This window comes from Coptis chinensis, chromosome 8 (genome assembly GCF_015680905.1).
Source record: "Coptis chinensis isolate HL-2020 chromosome 8, ASM1568090v1, whole genome shotgun sequence".
NCBI lineage: Eukaryota > Viridiplantae > Streptophyta > Magnoliopsida > Ranunculales > Ranunculaceae > Coptis > Coptis chinensis.
In genome coordinates, this window is record NC_141463.1 from 93,618,891 (window position 1) to 93,637,768 (window position 18,878).

At 37.0% G+C, this 18,878-nt stretch overlaps 1 protein-coding gene across 1 annotated transcript; it reads left to right on the forward strand.

Moving 5' to 3' along the window:
* Window positions 1–1,934: 1,934 nt before the first annotated feature.
* On the forward strand, window positions 1,935–4,828 carry LOC147484532 (putative sphingolipid transporter spinster homolog 3). The gene is made up of 8 exons (XM_086579764.1): window positions 1,935–2,094; window positions 2,196–2,321; window positions 3,163–3,265; window positions 3,362–3,437; window positions 3,562–3,636; window positions 4,186–4,288; window positions 4,371–4,436; window positions 4,668–4,828. Exons 2-8 carry the CDS (start codon window positions 2,312–2,314, stop codon window positions 4,826–4,828), a joined length of 594 nt encoding a protein of 197 aa, XP_086435890.1. The 5' UTR covers window positions 1,935–2,094; window positions 2,196–2,311.
* The last annotated feature ends 14,050 nt before the right edge of the window (window positions 4,829–18,878 follow it).

Below are 18,878 nucleotides of genomic sequence, written 5' to 3' on the forward strand. Positions count from 1 at the left end.
ACTTTTCAAAGGTTTTTTTTTGACTGTTTTGCCCTTGCGCATACTTCTAGACAAGAACTACGTGGACCAGCAAATTTGGTTTCGTCAGTTCCATCGGTTCCCAACGTGATGTGATTTGTGTTAATTAGCAACCACACGATTATGTTGAGATGAAAACTTGAAAATGAAGGGCCAAGATCGGTTTCGCCAATTTGGATCAAATTATATAGTTTCATCCAGATACAACAAAGGGCAAAATTGTTTTCGCCATTTTTTACTGTATTGTGGAAAGTGAAGTTTGATTGTTGAGATTAGAAAGTAATGTTTGATGGTTCAAATGATATGGGAAAGATAATAGACATATTATAGTGCAAAATGTATCAACAAATGCAGAAGAAAACAAGGGTAAAACAAAACAACATAAGAACAGATAACAGAACTAACGAAAATAAAACCTAAACAACAAAATAAGACCAGACAAAATCAGTCTTCTTCATCATCATCGTCCTCGTCCTGCTCGTTATCAGCACCCCCATCATCGTCGTCCTCCTCATCATCGTACTCCTCGTCATTGTCCTTCTTCTTCTTCTTCATAGGAATATCTCCAACATAGTAGGGATCCTGAAGCCAGTCGTCTTCTTCTTCTTCGTCTATGTAATCGTCAGTAGAGTAGGTATCCCACTTGTTCGAGTTCTCTTCGTCGGAATAGTCGGTTGTAGGAAGGGTGTCATAATTTGGGATGGTTGAGATGGTTGGGATGGCTAGAGGTGGCATTAAAACTACTAAAATTAACAGGAACAAATTATTTAGAGACATGTTGTTATGTTGAAGGTATTTGGTTACCTTTTACAGAGAAGAGTATGTTGGATGCGGTGAATGTAGTCTCCACAATGTTAAATAGTAAAAAAAAAAATGGGAAAATCAATGGGTCGGTAGAAAATTTAATGGTTCATACTTATCTATAAATCTAACGTATATTGGAAGTGAAATAGTCTAAATGTAATTAATTGTGTGAGTGAATTAAGTTTGACACATAAAATAACAGAAAAATACCGGAATAATGAATGAAATTTAATTGCTGATAAAGTAAGAAATAAAGTATATCTACCATAAGTCTATAGTGGTTGCATTGATAAGTGTATTTTGGCGGGAAAGAAATTAGGACATGTTTCCCCAAAAATTTATTAAGGTTGTTGAGTGCCACGTGTCAATCATCTCAATATATATCGAAACCCAATTAATTACATGAATTGAGGGGGGAAAGTTGCTATTTCAGATGAAATACGAAATTATGAAAAAAACAGTCAAATTCAAAAGCCTAACTGTTATTGCCTTTCATTAAAATTGTTCAAATTCGAAAGTTTGAGTTTACTTGTTACTTGTTAGAGAAATGAGGAAGCTGAATTTGACTTGTCGAATGTCACTAGATAAAATGCAGAAATTGTTCGATGCTTTTATTGAGGAAGAAAAAGAGGATTTTCAGAAATCTTGCTTTGGGAGTTTTATGCAAATCCAAAGAAATATGCACGCAACAACTACACTTGTTTGTGCCATTTCTGTGCATAGAGTTGGTAGACTTTGTTACCGGATCGGTAAGAAAGATTTGGTGTTTAAAAAAAACACTATACCATAATAGGATATTTGTAACACATACCTGTTTTGATTTGCAACAGTTTTTTACCGTTGGTAAGTCGCCTACGCTTTTTAAGCGTTGGAAATGTTGGAAATGTTGAAAAATAAAAAGGAGTTGGTGAATTGTATTTCAACGCTTCATTCATTATTGGAAAACCCACCTGGAGACTTCCCTGATAATATTAGAAAAGAGATTGTAGAGGGATTGTTTGCAATTTGGTCACTCGTAAGGTACATTTGAATTAGTTCCTGCAGGACTATTGATTATGTGTATGAGCTTGTTTCCAAATTATATTGTCTCTTACTGTTGCTAAACTTTTCAGTGACGAGGGAAATATCTCACACAAGTTGATCAAGTGCATCAATACATACTTGTTAAAGGATGGGCCAAATCTGGATCGTGAATATTTGGAAAGTATCCATTCAGCTGTGCATGGCTTTGCGTTTCGTAGTTGGCCTAAAATCCAAAACCTTGGGTTGAAGGTATCTTTTGCAAACCCATTCCTATCAAACTTTTGAGAAGTGCTGAGATGATTTTATGGGTTGGATGGGTTAGATTCTAATATTCTACACTTATCTGCTAGATTCAAAATTGCAATGGGTGGTAGTCTGGTAGATACTAGTGACCTTTGTCAATCATTCAATCATTCTAAATACGACACACATATCCGATGGCTTAAAGTGGGCTAAGGAAGATGTAATGGCAGAGTGTAGGTATGCAGAATTTGGAAGGGCAAAGGTAAAAAAGGAAAAAGACAAAATGTAAGAGGGAAGTGCACGTGGCAGAGAGGATTTCTGTACCATTTTTGAATTAGAAATACAAAGTGAACCGACAAAATTTATTTTCTTCGAACACTATCCATGAGACCTTTTAAGTCAGACCCCCTTATGACACAATTTATTGTATCCTCGGCATGGCTGATCAATATTCGCTCAGCCAGACGTTAATTCATCTGTCTGTCCTCTTGGATTGTTTGATGGTATTTTAGTTCTCCCTCTAACATAATGTAGTTGGAGCGGGTTCAGTGAAAGACCATTTAGCACTGTGGTACACGTGCAGTCTCTTCTAGAGGCAATCAGTTGCAGTGGAGTTAGAGGCATGTTGACTGTTGAGTCTGTTTTTTTTTAGTTCAGTATTAAGAGCAAAAGTTCTTATGCTGTATTGTGGTAGAGGAACTTGACGGTACTCCGTTCGATTACTTTGTTTTATATGAGATACTTTCTTACGGTGAGAGTGAGTTTTTCCTGACTTTAGCGCCTGTGGGTGTTTTCTACCTTTATTTGCTTATATGTTGGCCATGTAGGCCACCTTGACTTCCTTAATTTTTTTCCCTCTTAGTTCTATTTGGTACTTATAAATATATCTTCCTTTCACAAATATAAGAAAACATTATAATAAAAATGAAAAATAAGCAATGTAAAAAGTTGACACTATCACATGGTAGTTGGTACTATACTGTAGTACATTATTTCCTTTTAAAGCTAGAGTTTATTTATTTTATATTTACTTGATCCATCTGTTTCTTTGCTTCTATTATTCTCTTTCTGCAGGTTTAACCCTTTTAGGCTTATTGGGGTTGGATTGTCAGTCTGCACTATTGCTACCGCTCTTTGTGGCTTTTCAAGTAATTTTGACCATTGCTGTTTTCCGTGTGTAAGTGTACTAACATACAGGGCCTGCATACTAAGATACCAAATCAGAACTGCTCATGTTTCTTACTTGGAAGTATTGACCTCTTCGTTTGTGTAGGTTTGTTGGTGTTGGAGAAGCTTCTTTTGTTAGTCTTGCTGCTCCTTTCATTGATGATAATGCACCAGTTGCTCAGGTTCCGTTTCTTAACTTGTGGGCTAAATACATTGGTCTTCGAATCATATACGTTTTTATCATGAATGTTAACGGTGCATGTGTTGATTCACTCAATGCTATATACTTCCCTCTTATGTTGTCAGAAAACAGCATGGCTTGCAGCCTTCTACATGTGTATACCTGGTGGAATTGCTTGTGGCTATGTCCTTGGTGGACTGGTAAGCTTTTCTTCTTTGGACAATGCAAATAAGTTTTTTTTAAGATGCACTTAGTCTTACTTTGCCTTTAATGTGGCTTTCTTTGTTTAAAATGAAACCTGGCAGACTCTTGAACGACTCCTCTAATATGGACTAGCTTTAATAGTATAGCATGTCTTTCACCTTGCTCTGTAGAAAGTACAATATAAATATTTGCATCTTCTCATTGACCACCCCTAACTTGACCGCATCTACAACACAGTGGAGTACACCATTGGTTTTACTGTCAACGTTATTCATACGTCAGTTGACTTGCCAGTTGCTATTAGTTTGCTCTGCCCAACATTACTTTCGAACCAGTTTGCTCAATGCATATAAATATATTCTCATAAAGAATATATATTGGATTTAAATAGGGAATGCAATTATTGGTAAATGTTAGGAAGATACAATTAAAACTTTTTGAGATTTGGTAAAAGATCACTGCAGGCTTGTTTACAATTGGTAAAGCAGAGTTTGGGCTTTTCGTTTCTTTGAAAATAACATTCTTGTGTTCCCTTAAATTGTCAGGTTGCAAGTCACTTCAGTTGGCGTTGGGCATTCTATGGGGAGGCAATTTTGATATTCCCATGGGCTGTTTTAGCTTTTGTTATAAAACCTTTGAGTCTGAAAGGTGCGTGGTTTTCCTGCTAATAGGAATTTACTAATTTTTATGAAATATAAACGTACTTAGATTATCTATTTCATGTATGAAGGGTTTTCTGATGGTAAATCAATTAAAGGATTGACATCTGGGGAGGTGCTTCCTCATGAAGCTGAAGGTACTGCAATTTCTCTTTTAACTTTGAATGAGTAATCATAGAATTAGCAGTGTACACTGCACACCACATTTGATATTATTTTTTTCTTAAAGGTAATTCTATCGTAGTGCTTGTTCTGTTTATCTCTGAACTAAAAAATTAGAAGATGGGAAAATGAAAAGTTAATACTCGCAGCATCCTCTTTTAGACTGCTGCAAGCTTCTTATGATGTATTATTATTGCTCCAAACAGGATATACCAAAACCCAGCACTATTTAGGGCAGCTTCCGTGGCCTTTTGGACTTCCTGCCATGTTATATCAAAGCTCTTCTGATTTCGCTGTGCTGCTTATGATGAGGTGTGTAACGCCCGTATTTTTAAAATACGTTTTTATCTATTTATTAATTAATTAAATTATTTATTTTTAAAAATTCGTCGGATTGGACTCGGGATACGTGGGCACGGTTTTGGCCGAAGTCCGTGTTTGGCTTGGGGTTTGGACCCAAGTATATAAACACATTGTTACGGAAAATAGGTCGAGAAAAAAAATAAAATAATGAAAAAATGGAGGCAGAGAGGATTTTCGGAGGTGGTGGAGTGACGGCTCGGACTTCGGAGAAATTCGTAGGAGCTGTTCATACAGGTGAGTAGCTATTTTGCTATTTCACCGGAATACAGAAACCGTTTTACTGTCCAATGTTTTCACTAGATTTTACTGTTAATTTATTCGGTTAGTGTTAATCGTCTGGTAGTTCTGTAGTTGTTAAAAATGTGTTTAAATTGTCTTTAGAAAACATTGTTGAACTGTGCCTTAAAACCGTCGAAGCTTCGGAAGTCCGCCAATGCCGCGAGCCAAACCAACGTTTGTTATTTATATTGTTGTGTTGGTTGATAAAGGGTTAATGTTTGGTCGATTGAGTGTTGGGTATCTTTGAAGGGGGTGTGTAGGTGGGGCCATTGCAGTGGAAGAAAGGCGTCCATTTTGAGTTTTGGGAAAACTCGGTTAGGTTGTTTTAGTTTAATTAAAAGCGTAGTACTTTCATCTAGATAAAAAAATCGATGGGTTCATAGTGATCATAGTGTGTGTGTGTGGGTTGTAATGGGAGTCGAAGCTCTCATCGAGCTTTCGTTAATGGCAGCTCAAACTCTAGTACCGCTTTTTATTGTGTTGATTGCTTGGTTGGTTTGGAGACAGATGAAATTTGTGGTTGGATGAGGTTGTAGGTGATGGGTAGCTAGTGTAGAGTGTTTGAGTACGCGTGGGAATTTGTTGAATGGTGGTGGAAGCCATTAATGGCGCCCGCACGGGCGATCCTCCAAGAAATCGCTTTTTTTATGTTTTTGATGGTTTTGTTGATTATTTGATATGATTGTGGGTTGTTTGATAATGTTTGGTGGTAGTGGGGATGGTTAGGGTCGCCGAGTGGAGGTGGAAGAACCTTTAATGACATTAAAAATTTTAGATCTAGATTTGGAGAAGATGGTGGATTTAAGAGTTGGGATTTTCGGCTTTGTTAATGTTGTGGGGTTTTTCCCCGAGCATTTTCGCATGTTTGGAGGGTGGCGATCGGATTTGTGGTGGCCGGATTTGGGGCTTGTGGGTGGGAGGAGATGATGAAGCAGACTTTCTCTTGGGCTTGGGCCTTAGTTGTTTGGTTGGGCCAAAACTTCTAATTTTATGTGGGCGGTTCTATTTATTTGGTTTGGCCCGATTTTTAAGTTATCTTTGGACCGGTTTAATTAAGTTTAGTTTTGAGCCGAACTTCGGTTGTGTTTTGGGCACTGTTCATTATAAGTTTTGGGCTCGTTTTAATATTCTTTGAGATTGACCCATAGGACTTAAAATAGATCTAAGTGGATCTCTAAATGTTTAAACTTTTCGGTTCTAAGGTTTGGGCTTGGCCAGTTAGGTCGGACTATGACGCGGTCACGAGCCCCGTGAGCCATGCACCTTTGACCTTAGCCATGAACCATGGCTATGACCCTGGACATGTCGAACACGGAAACGACAGTTTGACTTTGACCAGGACAGTTTGACTTTGACGATGACAGTTTGACTTTTGATCGTTGACCGTTGACTTTGACGGTTGACTTTGACCTTTGACCATGACGGTTGACTTTGACCATGACATGTTGAGTTTGGCCTTGACCATGATGTGTTGACCGTTGACTTTGACTGTTGACCGTTGACTGTGAATGTTGACTTTTCCAGTTTTTCACACATTTGTTTATATGGGTAAATATAGTAATAAAATACTGTCGGATATTATATAACTTGGTTTGCCATTATCTAATTTAAATTTGACGTGAGTAGTGTGTAAAGTATATAAATATTGGGCTTTGATTGTGGACTGTGAACTGTCTAATTGTGCTAAGTTTTATGTTGTATATTACATGGACAAATGTAGTTATAAAATGCTGTGGAAGCTTGTATAACTTTGGTTGTTATTATCTAAGAAAGATTTAACATTGATGTTGTGTATTTTTGACACGTGACGATATTGAGATATTAGGAGATATTATATTCCTAATACGTTATAATAAAAATGTATGTGATACGTTGAAGCATTGTGACATGAGATAATATCTTTGGGATATTTATATTAATGCAATATCTTGGAGAAATGTATATACACTCCATTATTTTATATGTGAGATCTTAATATAGTATCGGTGAATATTTGCCCACGGGATTGTGGCATAGTGCAATAATATATTGTACGTGAAAGAATGAATTTTGGTTATGAGATATAATTGAGATGTTTTATATATTATGGCTTAGTCGCAATAAGGTAATTGACCACGCATTGATATAGTGGAATGTTTATGAGTCATTAACGATTGACACTGAATAAATTACATAACGAAAATCCTAGAGAACGACTACCACAACTCATTTGATTGCCCTTACGGCGTTTGGGTTAATCCGAATGGCCTTCGGCGACCTTCTGGCGAAAGCCGAATAGTGGTTTGATTATTCCGCTCGCAAAAATAGAACGATGATGCCAATATTTTATGCCGAATAGTGGCCGGTGCTTACATAGATTTGGCTTCCGGTGTGAGGATTTACGGTGTCGCGGCATCCCGCTTCGGGGTGGTTACGCACGGAGTGGCTCATTATATAAAGGGAGGCATGTGGATGTACATGTTGTTGGGTTCGCGATTATTGGGTAGCGAAAGGAAACTAGGTAAGACATAGATCTGACGTGATTTTAGGGACACACTAAAGAAAGCCCGAAATAATCTAATTATGGTAATGTGTTGGTTAATGATGTATCTTTAGATAGATGATTGTATATGCTTGGTCCGGTTATAGTTTAGTTAGAACTAAAGCGCGCCTCGATGGAGGAACTACATGCCTTATTTATTATGAGTATAGTTTGTTGTGTGGTTAGTGGGAAGTTAAAGCTCGGTGGAGGAACTACCGCCTTAATTATTGTGCTTAAGGATCTTTGTATTAGTTGTTGAAAGTTACCTCGGGGAGGAACTAAGCTGCCGTATGGATTATGTATATATTTGTATAAGTATATGTTGTTTTAGAGCTACTCACACAAGCATTTTTATAATGCTGACCCGATTTGCATGTTTGCTTATCGGGTGTGTTCATTAAATGAACATAGTTGATAAGTCTTGCAGATTTAGTGTTGAAGATCGGTTCTTTGCTTGTGGTTTTTGCGTTAAGCAGATCTCGGGATAAGTTTTGTTTTCCTTTGAGGTGATATAGATTTTCAGTTGAGATAAGGTTATTTGCATTTTCATTTGTAAATTGTTTTTGGTAATGAAGATGACTGTTGTTTAAGTTAAAATTTTTATTGGTTTTTAATTATCCGCATATTTTAAATTGTTTATGGGTTTTTGGGAGTGGAGAGTGTGTCACACCTCGGAGATCGAAGAGTCGAGGGACAAATAATGTTTTTTCGACTCAGCCGAAATTCGGAGGTGTGACAAGTGTGGTGCCGCTTTGGTGCCTTGCAAAACCCTTTGTAGAATCCAAAACTTTGTAAATATATTATTGTTGTGAGTTTTTCTACCTTAAATTGAATTAAAATATTTGTACAAATTTACATTGGCTTGGTTACATTTGTGTTGTTATCGAAATTAGGATTGTATAGTTTGTGTTCCTCCGAGCTACATTTCCAATTGTAAATTGTAATGACAGCTTATTCTTTGACAGGAACTGTGTAACATTTAACTTTGATTATAAACCGAAAGTAATAAATCAGCGTAATACTGAACCAACTAGCAATTTTGCGGGGATTTGATTTTTCTAAGATGACGTTTTCCATACTCGTGCATAGTGGTGTGTGAAAGTCTATGTATAGTTATTTATGGGTATTCAGTGACACAAACTTATGGATGTGCCATTCATCTTTTGTAGGTTTAGCTGGTCTTGCTACAAAATAAGAGAAATCATTTTTTTTATTATCAACAAACGACTTTTAAATTATTTTTTTTTAAAATTAACTAACAACTTTGCAACGGTTAAGAACCGTTGGTAATATTTTTAACAAATTACCAACGCTTAAAAACCGTTGCAAAGGTTTTAAATTTATGTACGCAGCAGTTATAAAAAGCGTTACAAATTATTATTGCAACGGTTAATAAGCGTTGGAAATTTCTGTTTGCAACGCTTATTAACCGTTGCAAATATTTCCAACACTTTACCCACGCCATATTTGCAACACTTAAAAAGCGTTGCGAAAATGATTAGCAACGGTTTTTTGCCGTTGCAAATAGCCTGTTATGGTGTAGTGAAAATGGCCTACTGGTCAAGACTTGAGAGGCTGGGCCTACAGTCTTGGGTGTCACCATCATCGGGGAAAAGGGAATAAAGTTCCCACTCCTTCAAAAAACATATACCACAAATACCTAGTATATAGAGTTGGATTCATCAATCAATCTACCTAATTGTCTTACTGCATTAAAGTTAACCGACAAAAAACAAATATTTACAACCAGCCACAATGATATTAACTTAGAAGAACTCATAATGGATCGGGGTATTGACAACCCATAAAATGAGACTAGCACCCTTTTTGGAAGATCTCTATCTATATCTTAATATTAAAGCTTCCACACGGGGTATTTTTCAAACTCTATTAAAATTTCACATTATCATCTCCTATTAAAACGAGAATTTCTTTTCTATTGATTTTTTTTAGGCACTTCTAATTAAAACAGGAATCATTCTCCTATTAATTAAAACGGAAATTCTTCATATATTAGAAAAAAGAAATTCTAGCACGTACTTCTGATTAAAACATGAATCATTCTCTTCTTAAAACGGTATCTCTCCCCCAGTTAAAAAACGATTTTTTAAAACTTAATTAAAATAATTTGTTGAGAAATTAAAACGAGTTAGTGACGAAAACATGAATCACGATATATATATATATATAGTTATGATTGTTGAGCAAGTTTTTAAAAGAGCCGGTGCATATGCATGAGTCTACTTTCTAGTATCTTAATCTTAAAGCTCCTATAAGAGGTATTTTTCGAGCTCTATTAAAATTCAACGTCATCTCCTATTAAAACAGGAATTTCTCTCCTATTTGAAAACAGAAATCTTTTTTTACAACAGGAATTCCTCTCTTATTTTAACAGGAATTATTCTTATATTAAAACAAATTATAACACTTCTAATTAAAGCGGGAATCCTTCTCCTATTAAAATGAGAATTCCTCCCCTATTGAAAATTAAGAGAAAATCTGCGTATCTAATTAAAACGGGAATCATTCTCCTATTAAAACATAATCTCTCCCAATTGAAAAAACGGGTTTTTAAAACTTAATTTAAAACTATTTGTTAGAAAATTAAAACGGGTTAGCGACTAAAACGGTAGTCCCAATTTTCTAAAAAAAAATCTAAATGTTTTCAAAAGAACCGATGCGTATGCACGGGCCTACAAGCTAGTATGTCACATATCATCTATTTTCTAGATTTTCTGGAGAGAAAAATGAATGATATATGACATATATCATCCAAAAGGGGTGCTAGTCCCATTTTATGGGGTGTCAATACCGCCGCCCACCATTTTAATTTGGTACTTGTAGCAAACCTTTGGTTATACATTTAGGGTGTGTTTGTTTAGTGGCAAATGGGGGTGGCAAATAAAATTTTCCCACTAGATGCACCATTTGCCAGTGTTTGGCTGCATTTAAGGGTAGTGGCAAACACTATTTTTGTTATTTGCAAATGAAATTTTCCCACTAGAAGTGGGAAAATAGAATCCCCCCTAAACTCTTTTGCCACCCCTTATTTTCCCACTAGGGCTTTAAAAAATTTGCCACCATCTCTTTCTCTCTCTTTCACACCGTGACTTCGCCTCTCCCGTCTCAAGCTCGAACTCAAAAAGGTAATTTGTCGCTCTCTCCATCTCTCTCTCTTTCTCTTCATCTCACTTCTCTCTTCATCTCAATCTTTCTCTCTCACTTCTCTCTCTTCATCTATCTCTCCTTCATTAAAATTTTTCGTCCTCTCACGTTTTTTTTTTTTTTTATTGGTAACTTTCAGAAATTGAAGAAGATTGAAGAAATTCACAAAAGTACAAATTTGATGCTTTAGAATTTGATTTCTACAAATTTGATTGCTAGAATCGGTAGTTTTATGATTGCTACAAATTTAATTTGATTTCTAAATGTGTGGAGTTTAGGTGTACTATGTTTTAGTTTTATGAAAAGTGGAGTTCAAAGGTACTATGTTATGTTACACCGAAAGGTTTCTTGAACAGAAACTTGAAAGTTTCTTGATCCATTCATACACAAAGCAAGCCTGTGTGTGTCAGACTTAGTAATCTACAAAACTATTACAGAAGGCGAATTATCATTAGGTTCCCGAGAGATATATCAGCTAGCTTTTGGGGCTAATAGGGTGTCTTTAAAAGATAAATCAATGATCTAAAGTCTAAACATGCTTGATCATTGGAGTAGTTGGTTTTTAGGTGCTGCTAATAATTTGTTATACATATGGCGTAGATACCCTTGAGAGTAGTTTGGATAAAAACAATATGGCTTTTAGGTGTCTTTGGTAATTTGTTAAAAACAATCGCGATATGTGAGTTCAAGAGATAAGAAAATTCGAAAGTGTACCAACTACCAAGGCTCGTGTGGGGAAGAGATAAAAAAGTGCACCAACGCTTGTGTGCGGGGTATGGTCGTATGAATGCCACGCTTCCACATACTTCTAGACATGGTGCACTAACTGACTAACCTGTAACTATTCATTCCAACGTCTAACCCTTCAGCTTGAGAGTGTGTGTCAGACTATTTAACTGAATACATCCAGTTTTCAACCGCCTCCTTACCTCCGACTTATGATAACTACCAGAGTGTACTTATTACAATAGTTAGTTTTAACTCTTTACAAATATGACTAACCCGCAACATATATTCTAAGAAAATATTCTACTCTGTCAGAGTATATATTATACACATTCAAGATGTAATCAGTAATTCAGTATAACGTGCTCTGAAACTTAACTGTTATTTATGGCTCTGTTATCATTGTTGTTAGTAATGGCTCATTTGAGTCATTTCCCAAACTAGCTATAACTAGAATCATTAAGCTTGAAAGTATATTGTCATTGGTCCAAATTATATTCTCAATCATCTCAACATCAACAGTGAAAATAAATTCTGAATTAGAAACACTATCACATCAGCAGTGAAGTATGTAAACTTTGAACACAACATCTTCCTTCTCAATCATCTCAAACACACTTTTATAGTTGATCATTGCATTTAATAAAACTAAATATAAAAAACCTAGTTGATCATTGCGTTATATTTTAGTTTATTTATTTCCTAACGGATATTTTAGTTTGACTTTACTGATTGGATGATGATTGAGTATGCTTTAGTTGATCATCATATGGTATGTTTACTTTTTTTTATTGTTATTATAATTTTGAGTACCGTTCAGTTATTGTTAGTAGATAAGAATGCTTATGATTCAAAGTTTCGATGTCGTGGAGGGTTTAACTTATAGGGCCTATGTTTATAAATCTTGCAATTAATTATGTTGTTTTTAGATATGTTGGTTTTATTCGATTTAAAGGCTCGATAGTTGAAATTATGAACTTGGGTATTTGTATTTACCCATGATGGCCTATCAACACCATAATCCGCAAAAACACTTTTCACCGGCTTCAACAAACTTCTTTAGCTTACCCGAAGTTTATACCTTCATATCGATGAGGGTCCATTACCTTTTCAAGCATGCCTTTCCTATGCCAATCGTGAATGCATGAAAATTAGATTTTTAGTTCAATTATGCATGAAAATTACCAAATATTAAGAACACAAATGCTTGAATACTAGATTTGTTTTAGAGGGTTTTATGTGTCATTCACCGCGATAAATGCCTCGAATATTATTTGTTTTAAACTAGGTATGGCAAGTGGTGGTGTTAATTCAATGCGTGGTAATTCCCGAAGTTACATGGAATGCCAATATGGAAGCGATCTTGATTGAGGTGTTGTTGGAGGAGGCTTCTAGTGGGAGAAGGAACGATTTATATTGCCATTAATGGGTGGACGGACAATGAAGTTTGAATCGAATTGCTAATGAAATAAATCGCGACTAAATATGACTCTTTATATCCGCAATGTCCGATCAAAGTTAAAAAAAATAATGAAGAAAGATGGGACACTTGACCAAAGCGAGGGGTTGTGAGGCTTTGGTCTATTTTGGGGTGGTCATGTTTTGAAAATAAAACTTATTTGTGCTAATTTATTTTAGATATTACTATCTTGGGTGCTTGATGATGAATCGCGTGTTATGAACTTATGAACTTATGAACTTATGAACTCGTCTCTTGTGTTTTGGGGTGTGTTCATTATGAACTCGTTATTTCTATCTCTTTTGAAATTATTTTGAATTTGTTTGTGTGTGCTAGTGGAGGTGCCGAGTGTCTTTGAAATTAATATGTCTTTAATTGTTAATAATCATGCCAAATATTTTTATAGATCATCTTGTGAAATCTATATAACTTTAAGAACATTGATATATGATTTTGTATATGTGGATATTGGACACACAATTAATAATTTGTATACCTTATTAATTTTTTATTTTTGAGGTATTGTAGAATGATGACCGAAGCGTGAGCCGAGGTTAGTGGCATTTCTAATTATAATTATGGGTGCCCATATGATGATGACATGGTGGTATAGGAGAAGGTATATGGGGGCGGTATAGGCCTAGGGCGTAGGCTCCACCAACTTTACAAGAGCTCCTCGCATCTAATTATGATCAAGCGCGGAGAATTGTTTTAGCGTAGGATGTATATACAACCATCGACCGATTCTCGCCATGAGCAGTTGAGGATGAGACGGTCGTGTTTTGTCGATCAGGCAATCGTTCGCGTGGTCATGGCCTAGCCAATAGCAGACATGTTACGGTGGAAGAGCAAGTGGCCCTATTTCTTAACACAAGTTGGCATGATATGCTAATCGAATGAAACATTTCAATTCTTCCGTTCGGGAGAAACAAAGATAACCGCTATTTCCATGTTGTGTTGGCCGCAATCCTTCATCTATTGAGAGAGTTAGTAACAAATGCTACCGAGAACTCTCCTCGCGAGTGTTCCAACACGCATCATTGGCATTGCTATTTTAAGGTGAGTCAACTTTTGGAAAATTTGTTAGGATCATTTTGATTACAAGGTTTCGTAGTTTAGTCAATATTAATCAAGTTTTTATGTTAGGATCGCGGTGGAGTGCGGTTGATGGTACACACTTTCAAATTAATTTGCCATTGGGTAAAACAGGCTAGGTATCGTAATAGGAAAGGTCAAGTCACCCAAAATGTGTTGGTAGCTTGCACATTTGACATGAGATTCACATACGTGCTTGCAGGGGTGGGAGGGATCCCGCCACGATGGAAGGTTATTAAGGAGTGCGATGTCGTCTCGGTCAGGCATAAACTTACTATTCCAAATGGTAAGTACTATCTTGCGGATCTTTGGGTTCGCTTTAGTGCCGGGGTTTCACGCCTTTACCGTGGTGTGCGGTATCATCTTAGAGAGATAGGTGAAGTTCAACCTGAAAATCATAAAGAACAATATAACTTTCGCCATTCGTTTTGCTTAACCGTTGTTGAAAAGGACAATCGGTATCTTGAAGAAGCGATTTGCTTATCTAAGGCATCCAAATTTCCACGACCCACCATAACACACACAAAGGTAATCCTTTCATGTTGTGCATTGCACAATTTTTGCGAAGAAGATCCTAGCAAGACTTTGAGTGATGAGGAGCTTCGGTGATGAGGAGGAAGAGGATGACAACACTCTTTAATGATCCAAATATGAATATTGATATGCAACCAACCAATTGGGTGGACTAATTTTAGGGATGAGTTGTCAATTGCAATGTGGGAAGATAACGATGTGGAGTAATCGTAGTTAAGATTGTGTAATAAACATTATGATTTTAGTAGGGTGTTTTTGTAATAGACATTATGACTTTATTATGGTGTTCTTGTTTTGTTGGATAATGGTTTAACTACTTATAATATTTTATTGTCTCGGCCTTCTTCTCTACGGCTTTGTACTTTGATTGATATGTAATATTGTTTATTGGTTATGTTTATTTGCTATTTGATATGTTTGTTTGCTATGTTCATCGTTGGTTCATTGCTTCAAACTAGGTATGTAGGTGGTGTGAGTACTTCTTTTGAATGGTGCCGACAATAGAAAACGGAAGAGATCATCCCAAATTAGATGGTTTCCCAACATGGAAACCATTTTGGTAGAGGTATTGTTAGAGGAGTTAGCTAATGGGGCGGAGGGTGATAATGGGTGGAGGAAAGAAAGCTTTTGAAGCGCATCGCCGATGAAATCAATTCACGACTTGGCATGAATCTTGTATCTGACAATGTAAGATCAAGGTTGAAAACAATGAAGGCTGCTTGGTTAGTTGCCAAACATGCAGTCGATGCTAGTGGGTTTGGTTTAGCTTTCAACAAAGAGACCAAGAGAATTGATGCGGATGATAATGCATGGGAGAGTTACATAAAGGTAAAAAAATATTCTATATATATTTTCTTTGTAAATTTTGGGGTGTCATATTGATTGATATATTGTGGGATATAGGCTCATCCTGGGGCAAGTAGTCTTAAGCTTAAGATGTTTCCTTTCTATGATGAATGTTGTATTCTTTTGGGAATGACCATGCAACCGGAGAAGGGGTAATCTTGGGTTCGATGATATGGAAACAGATTAGGGAGGTTAGCTGATTTTGAAGTAAATAGAGTTGATTTTGTGCATCTAACTTGTTATGAAATTAACTTTATGTTTCTATAACTTGTTTAGATAATATTGAGGAAACCCAAGGAGGTGGGGGTGATGCACCCGAAGTTGCTGAGAGCGAAGCTGATGGTGCTGCTACTTCTCAAACTGAGAGTGCTCAGAATACCACTACACCTACTGCCAAGAAATATAGGAAGTCTCGGTTCTTTGAGGATATACCCGAACCCCCTTCGTTTAAGGTGTTCACTGATGCGGTAGTTGAATTAGTCAAGGCCTTGAAACCACCGTAACTCGTACCAATAGTAGTTGCCCCAAAGCCAATAGAATTGTTGAAGGATGCTTTGCATTCTCTTCCGGATATGAATCCGGAACTTTACCTAAGGTCACTTGACTTGCTGGCAGTTGATTTGCCACTAATGGAGGTATTCTTGGGCCTTGAAGAGGATATCAAGGCTGCTTGGTTGTTTAGGAAGCTACACCAAGCAGGTCTTTGAGCGTAAGATGTTTCTAAGGTTTTTTATGTTGGCAAGTTGCAACTTTAATAAGTTTTATTTATGTCCTACATGCATCTATTTGATTGTAAAAGGCCAAGTGTGAGTTTATTTGGATATTTTGTATTGAGGTACAAGTGTTGGATTATTGGATTTAATTCTCCTTACTTGTTAGTGGTATGATTATATATGACATCTATTTTGGCACTTTCTCTTATTTTGGCGGCTTTTACATTTCTGGATTTTGTTTCTAGTTCTTGTTTTCGACAACTACTTTATTTCACTTGAATTTAGCGTGTCAGTTTAGTAGTTGTCAATTGATGCTGGTCTGGTGCTGGCGGTGGTGGCTGAGTGTTGAGTGTTAAGTGTTGAGTGTTGAGTGTTGAGTGTGATGTGTGCAGAGTGCTGAGTGCATAGTGTTGAGTGCAGAGTGTGCTGTGGTGGCAGTGGTGGTGGCTGTGTGCAGAGTGTGCTGTGTGTTGAGTGCAGAGTGTGTTGTGTGCTGTGGGGTGGCTGTGTGCAGAGTGTGCTGTGTGTTGAGTGCAGAGTGTGTTGTGTGCTGTGGGGGCTGTGGTGGTGGCTGTGTGCAGAGTGTGCTGTGTGTTGAGTGCAGAGTGTGTTGTGTGCTGTGGGGGCTGTGGTGGTGGCTGTGTGCAGAGTGTGCTGTGTGTTGAGTGCAGAGTGTGTTGTGTGCTGTGGGGGCTGTGGTGGTGGCTGTGTGCAGAGTGTGCTGTGTGTTGAGTGCAGAGTGTGTTGTGTGCTGTGGGGGCTGTGGTGGTGGCTGTGTGCAGAGTGCTGATTGTTGAGACTGCAGAGTGCTGTGTGCAGAGTGTGTTTCCTTGACATTGTAGTTTGTTTAGATGTTTGACTTCTTTTGGTTGGTAAATTTTTAGCCCAGCATGCAAGTGCCTCTTGGCTATATCGACAAAGAGTGCTTCAGCACTTGGTATAATTGAAGGTAACTTTGATGCTAATGGTTAGTTTTTAAGGGAGTAAATCTTGATAGGATTCCAGTTGAAACATTAATACTAGCAATGAACACATAGAAGGGTTCATTTCGTATGAACTCGATGTCAATTCAAGGTAATATTGATGTCATTGATTCTTGTCAAGTGGTCTCACTTGGATTTCTTCATGTATTTTGTTGAAAGCTTCCTTTGCTTGCTTGGTTCTATAACTGGTATTTAAGAATCATGGGGATGCAAGGGACAATAGTTCTCCATACTTCTTTAACCATGATGAACGTTTTGAGTCCATTTCCTATAATTACCCTCATAATGAGTTTGAGCCTGTTTGCTAGTACTCCATAATTTTATCAATCTAAGTACCCTCTTAATGAGCTTGAGTTTGTTTTTTTTAATGTTGTAACTATTGTTATTGTCGATTTTGAGTTTAATGTCCCTGCACGCACTCTCGCCACTGTGCCTGATGCCATATTGGAAGCTGATCAAATTTAGTATTGATGATGGGGGTGGCAGATTAAATAGCAATTCATAAGAAGTTTTCTATGAGGCTCGATTATTGGAAGCAAAAGGAAAGACTGACTTGGTGGGTTGGGAAAGGGTGTACTCGTCTCCAAAATAAGATGCTAGGCTGCTTAGGATTAGAAGACTTGTAGACATGAATAAAGCGCTACTTGGTGAATCACGTTGCTGGTATGGCAAGGAATCATGCAGCTTCTTGTGCATAGCACAAAATTGAAAACATCAAATTTAACCAATGTTCAGAATCAGATTTAAACCCGTCTTAAGGTTCCATCGATGTGTTGCCTCCTACCTTTTACAACCCATGCTAATAACGTTATGAATTAGCATTCATTTCCTTATTTAGATGTCACAAAGAAGGGCCTCATGAGTAGCAAGTTGTAAAATGTTAGCTCATCGGGAAATGTAGGAACAATTTAGATATGTAGTAAAAGTGTGATCTATTACTTAAAAAGATTTCCAAGTCGAGTTAATTGATTACGCTAATAAAAAATGGATATGTATGTGTTTTTTTTTTTTTATTTTTTATTTTTTGCTAAGTGAGCTGCTGTGTGCGTGTGTGTGTGTGTGTTGCAGTGTGTGTGTGGTGTGTGTTGCAGTGTGTGTGGTGTTCAATGGACAAAAGTTGAAGGAAAACATTGGCTGATAGATAGAGCACAAATAAAAGTCATTAATGCAACTTAGAAATAAATAAACTTGAACTTAAGTGTGTAGATATATAATTGTTGCTGCCTATGCATGTGGCCTGCATTATTATATATATATAATTGTTTTCTATGGCCATTTTGTATGTTGTAAAATTAATTGTATGTTTTATGGCCATTTTGTATGTCGTAAAAATAATTGTATGTTCTATGGCCATTTTCTAATAATATGATGGGGAATGGGAAAACACTGCGGTGTTAAATAAGTACTTTCGAGGGAAAGAATCGCCGGAGTGTACACAAATTGGGATGATTTGTAAAGCCCAGTGAATGGTCATAGTAACGCAGATTACTATGGATGTAAGTCCATAGAAGAAGTGAACATAGATTGGTCACTCACCTTCGCCAGTAAGAGGTCTTGGAATCCATTATTCATGAGGTGCACACGACCTCCCCAAGTGCTAGCTTCTCACGTTCCACATGCACCTCACATAGAAGTTCCATATGCACCCATCGAAGAGACCAATTTGACAAATTCACTACCTCCCCAAGTGCTAGCTTCTCACGTTCCGCATGCACCTCACATAGAAGTTCCAT

What these genes read in the sequence shown, in the direction of transcription:
- LOC147484532 (XM_086579764.1), top strand. An exon ending in ACCATTGCTGTTTTCCGTGT is followed by an intron (nt 3,266 to 3,361) that starts GTAAGTGTACTA and finishes TCGTTTGTGTAG; the next exon opens with GTTTGTTGGTGTTGGAGAAG. An exon ending in ATAATGCACCAGTTGCTCAG is followed by an intron (nt 3,438 to 3,561) that starts GTTCCGTTTCTT and finishes TTATGTTGTCAG; the next exon opens with AAAACAGCATGGCTTGCAGC.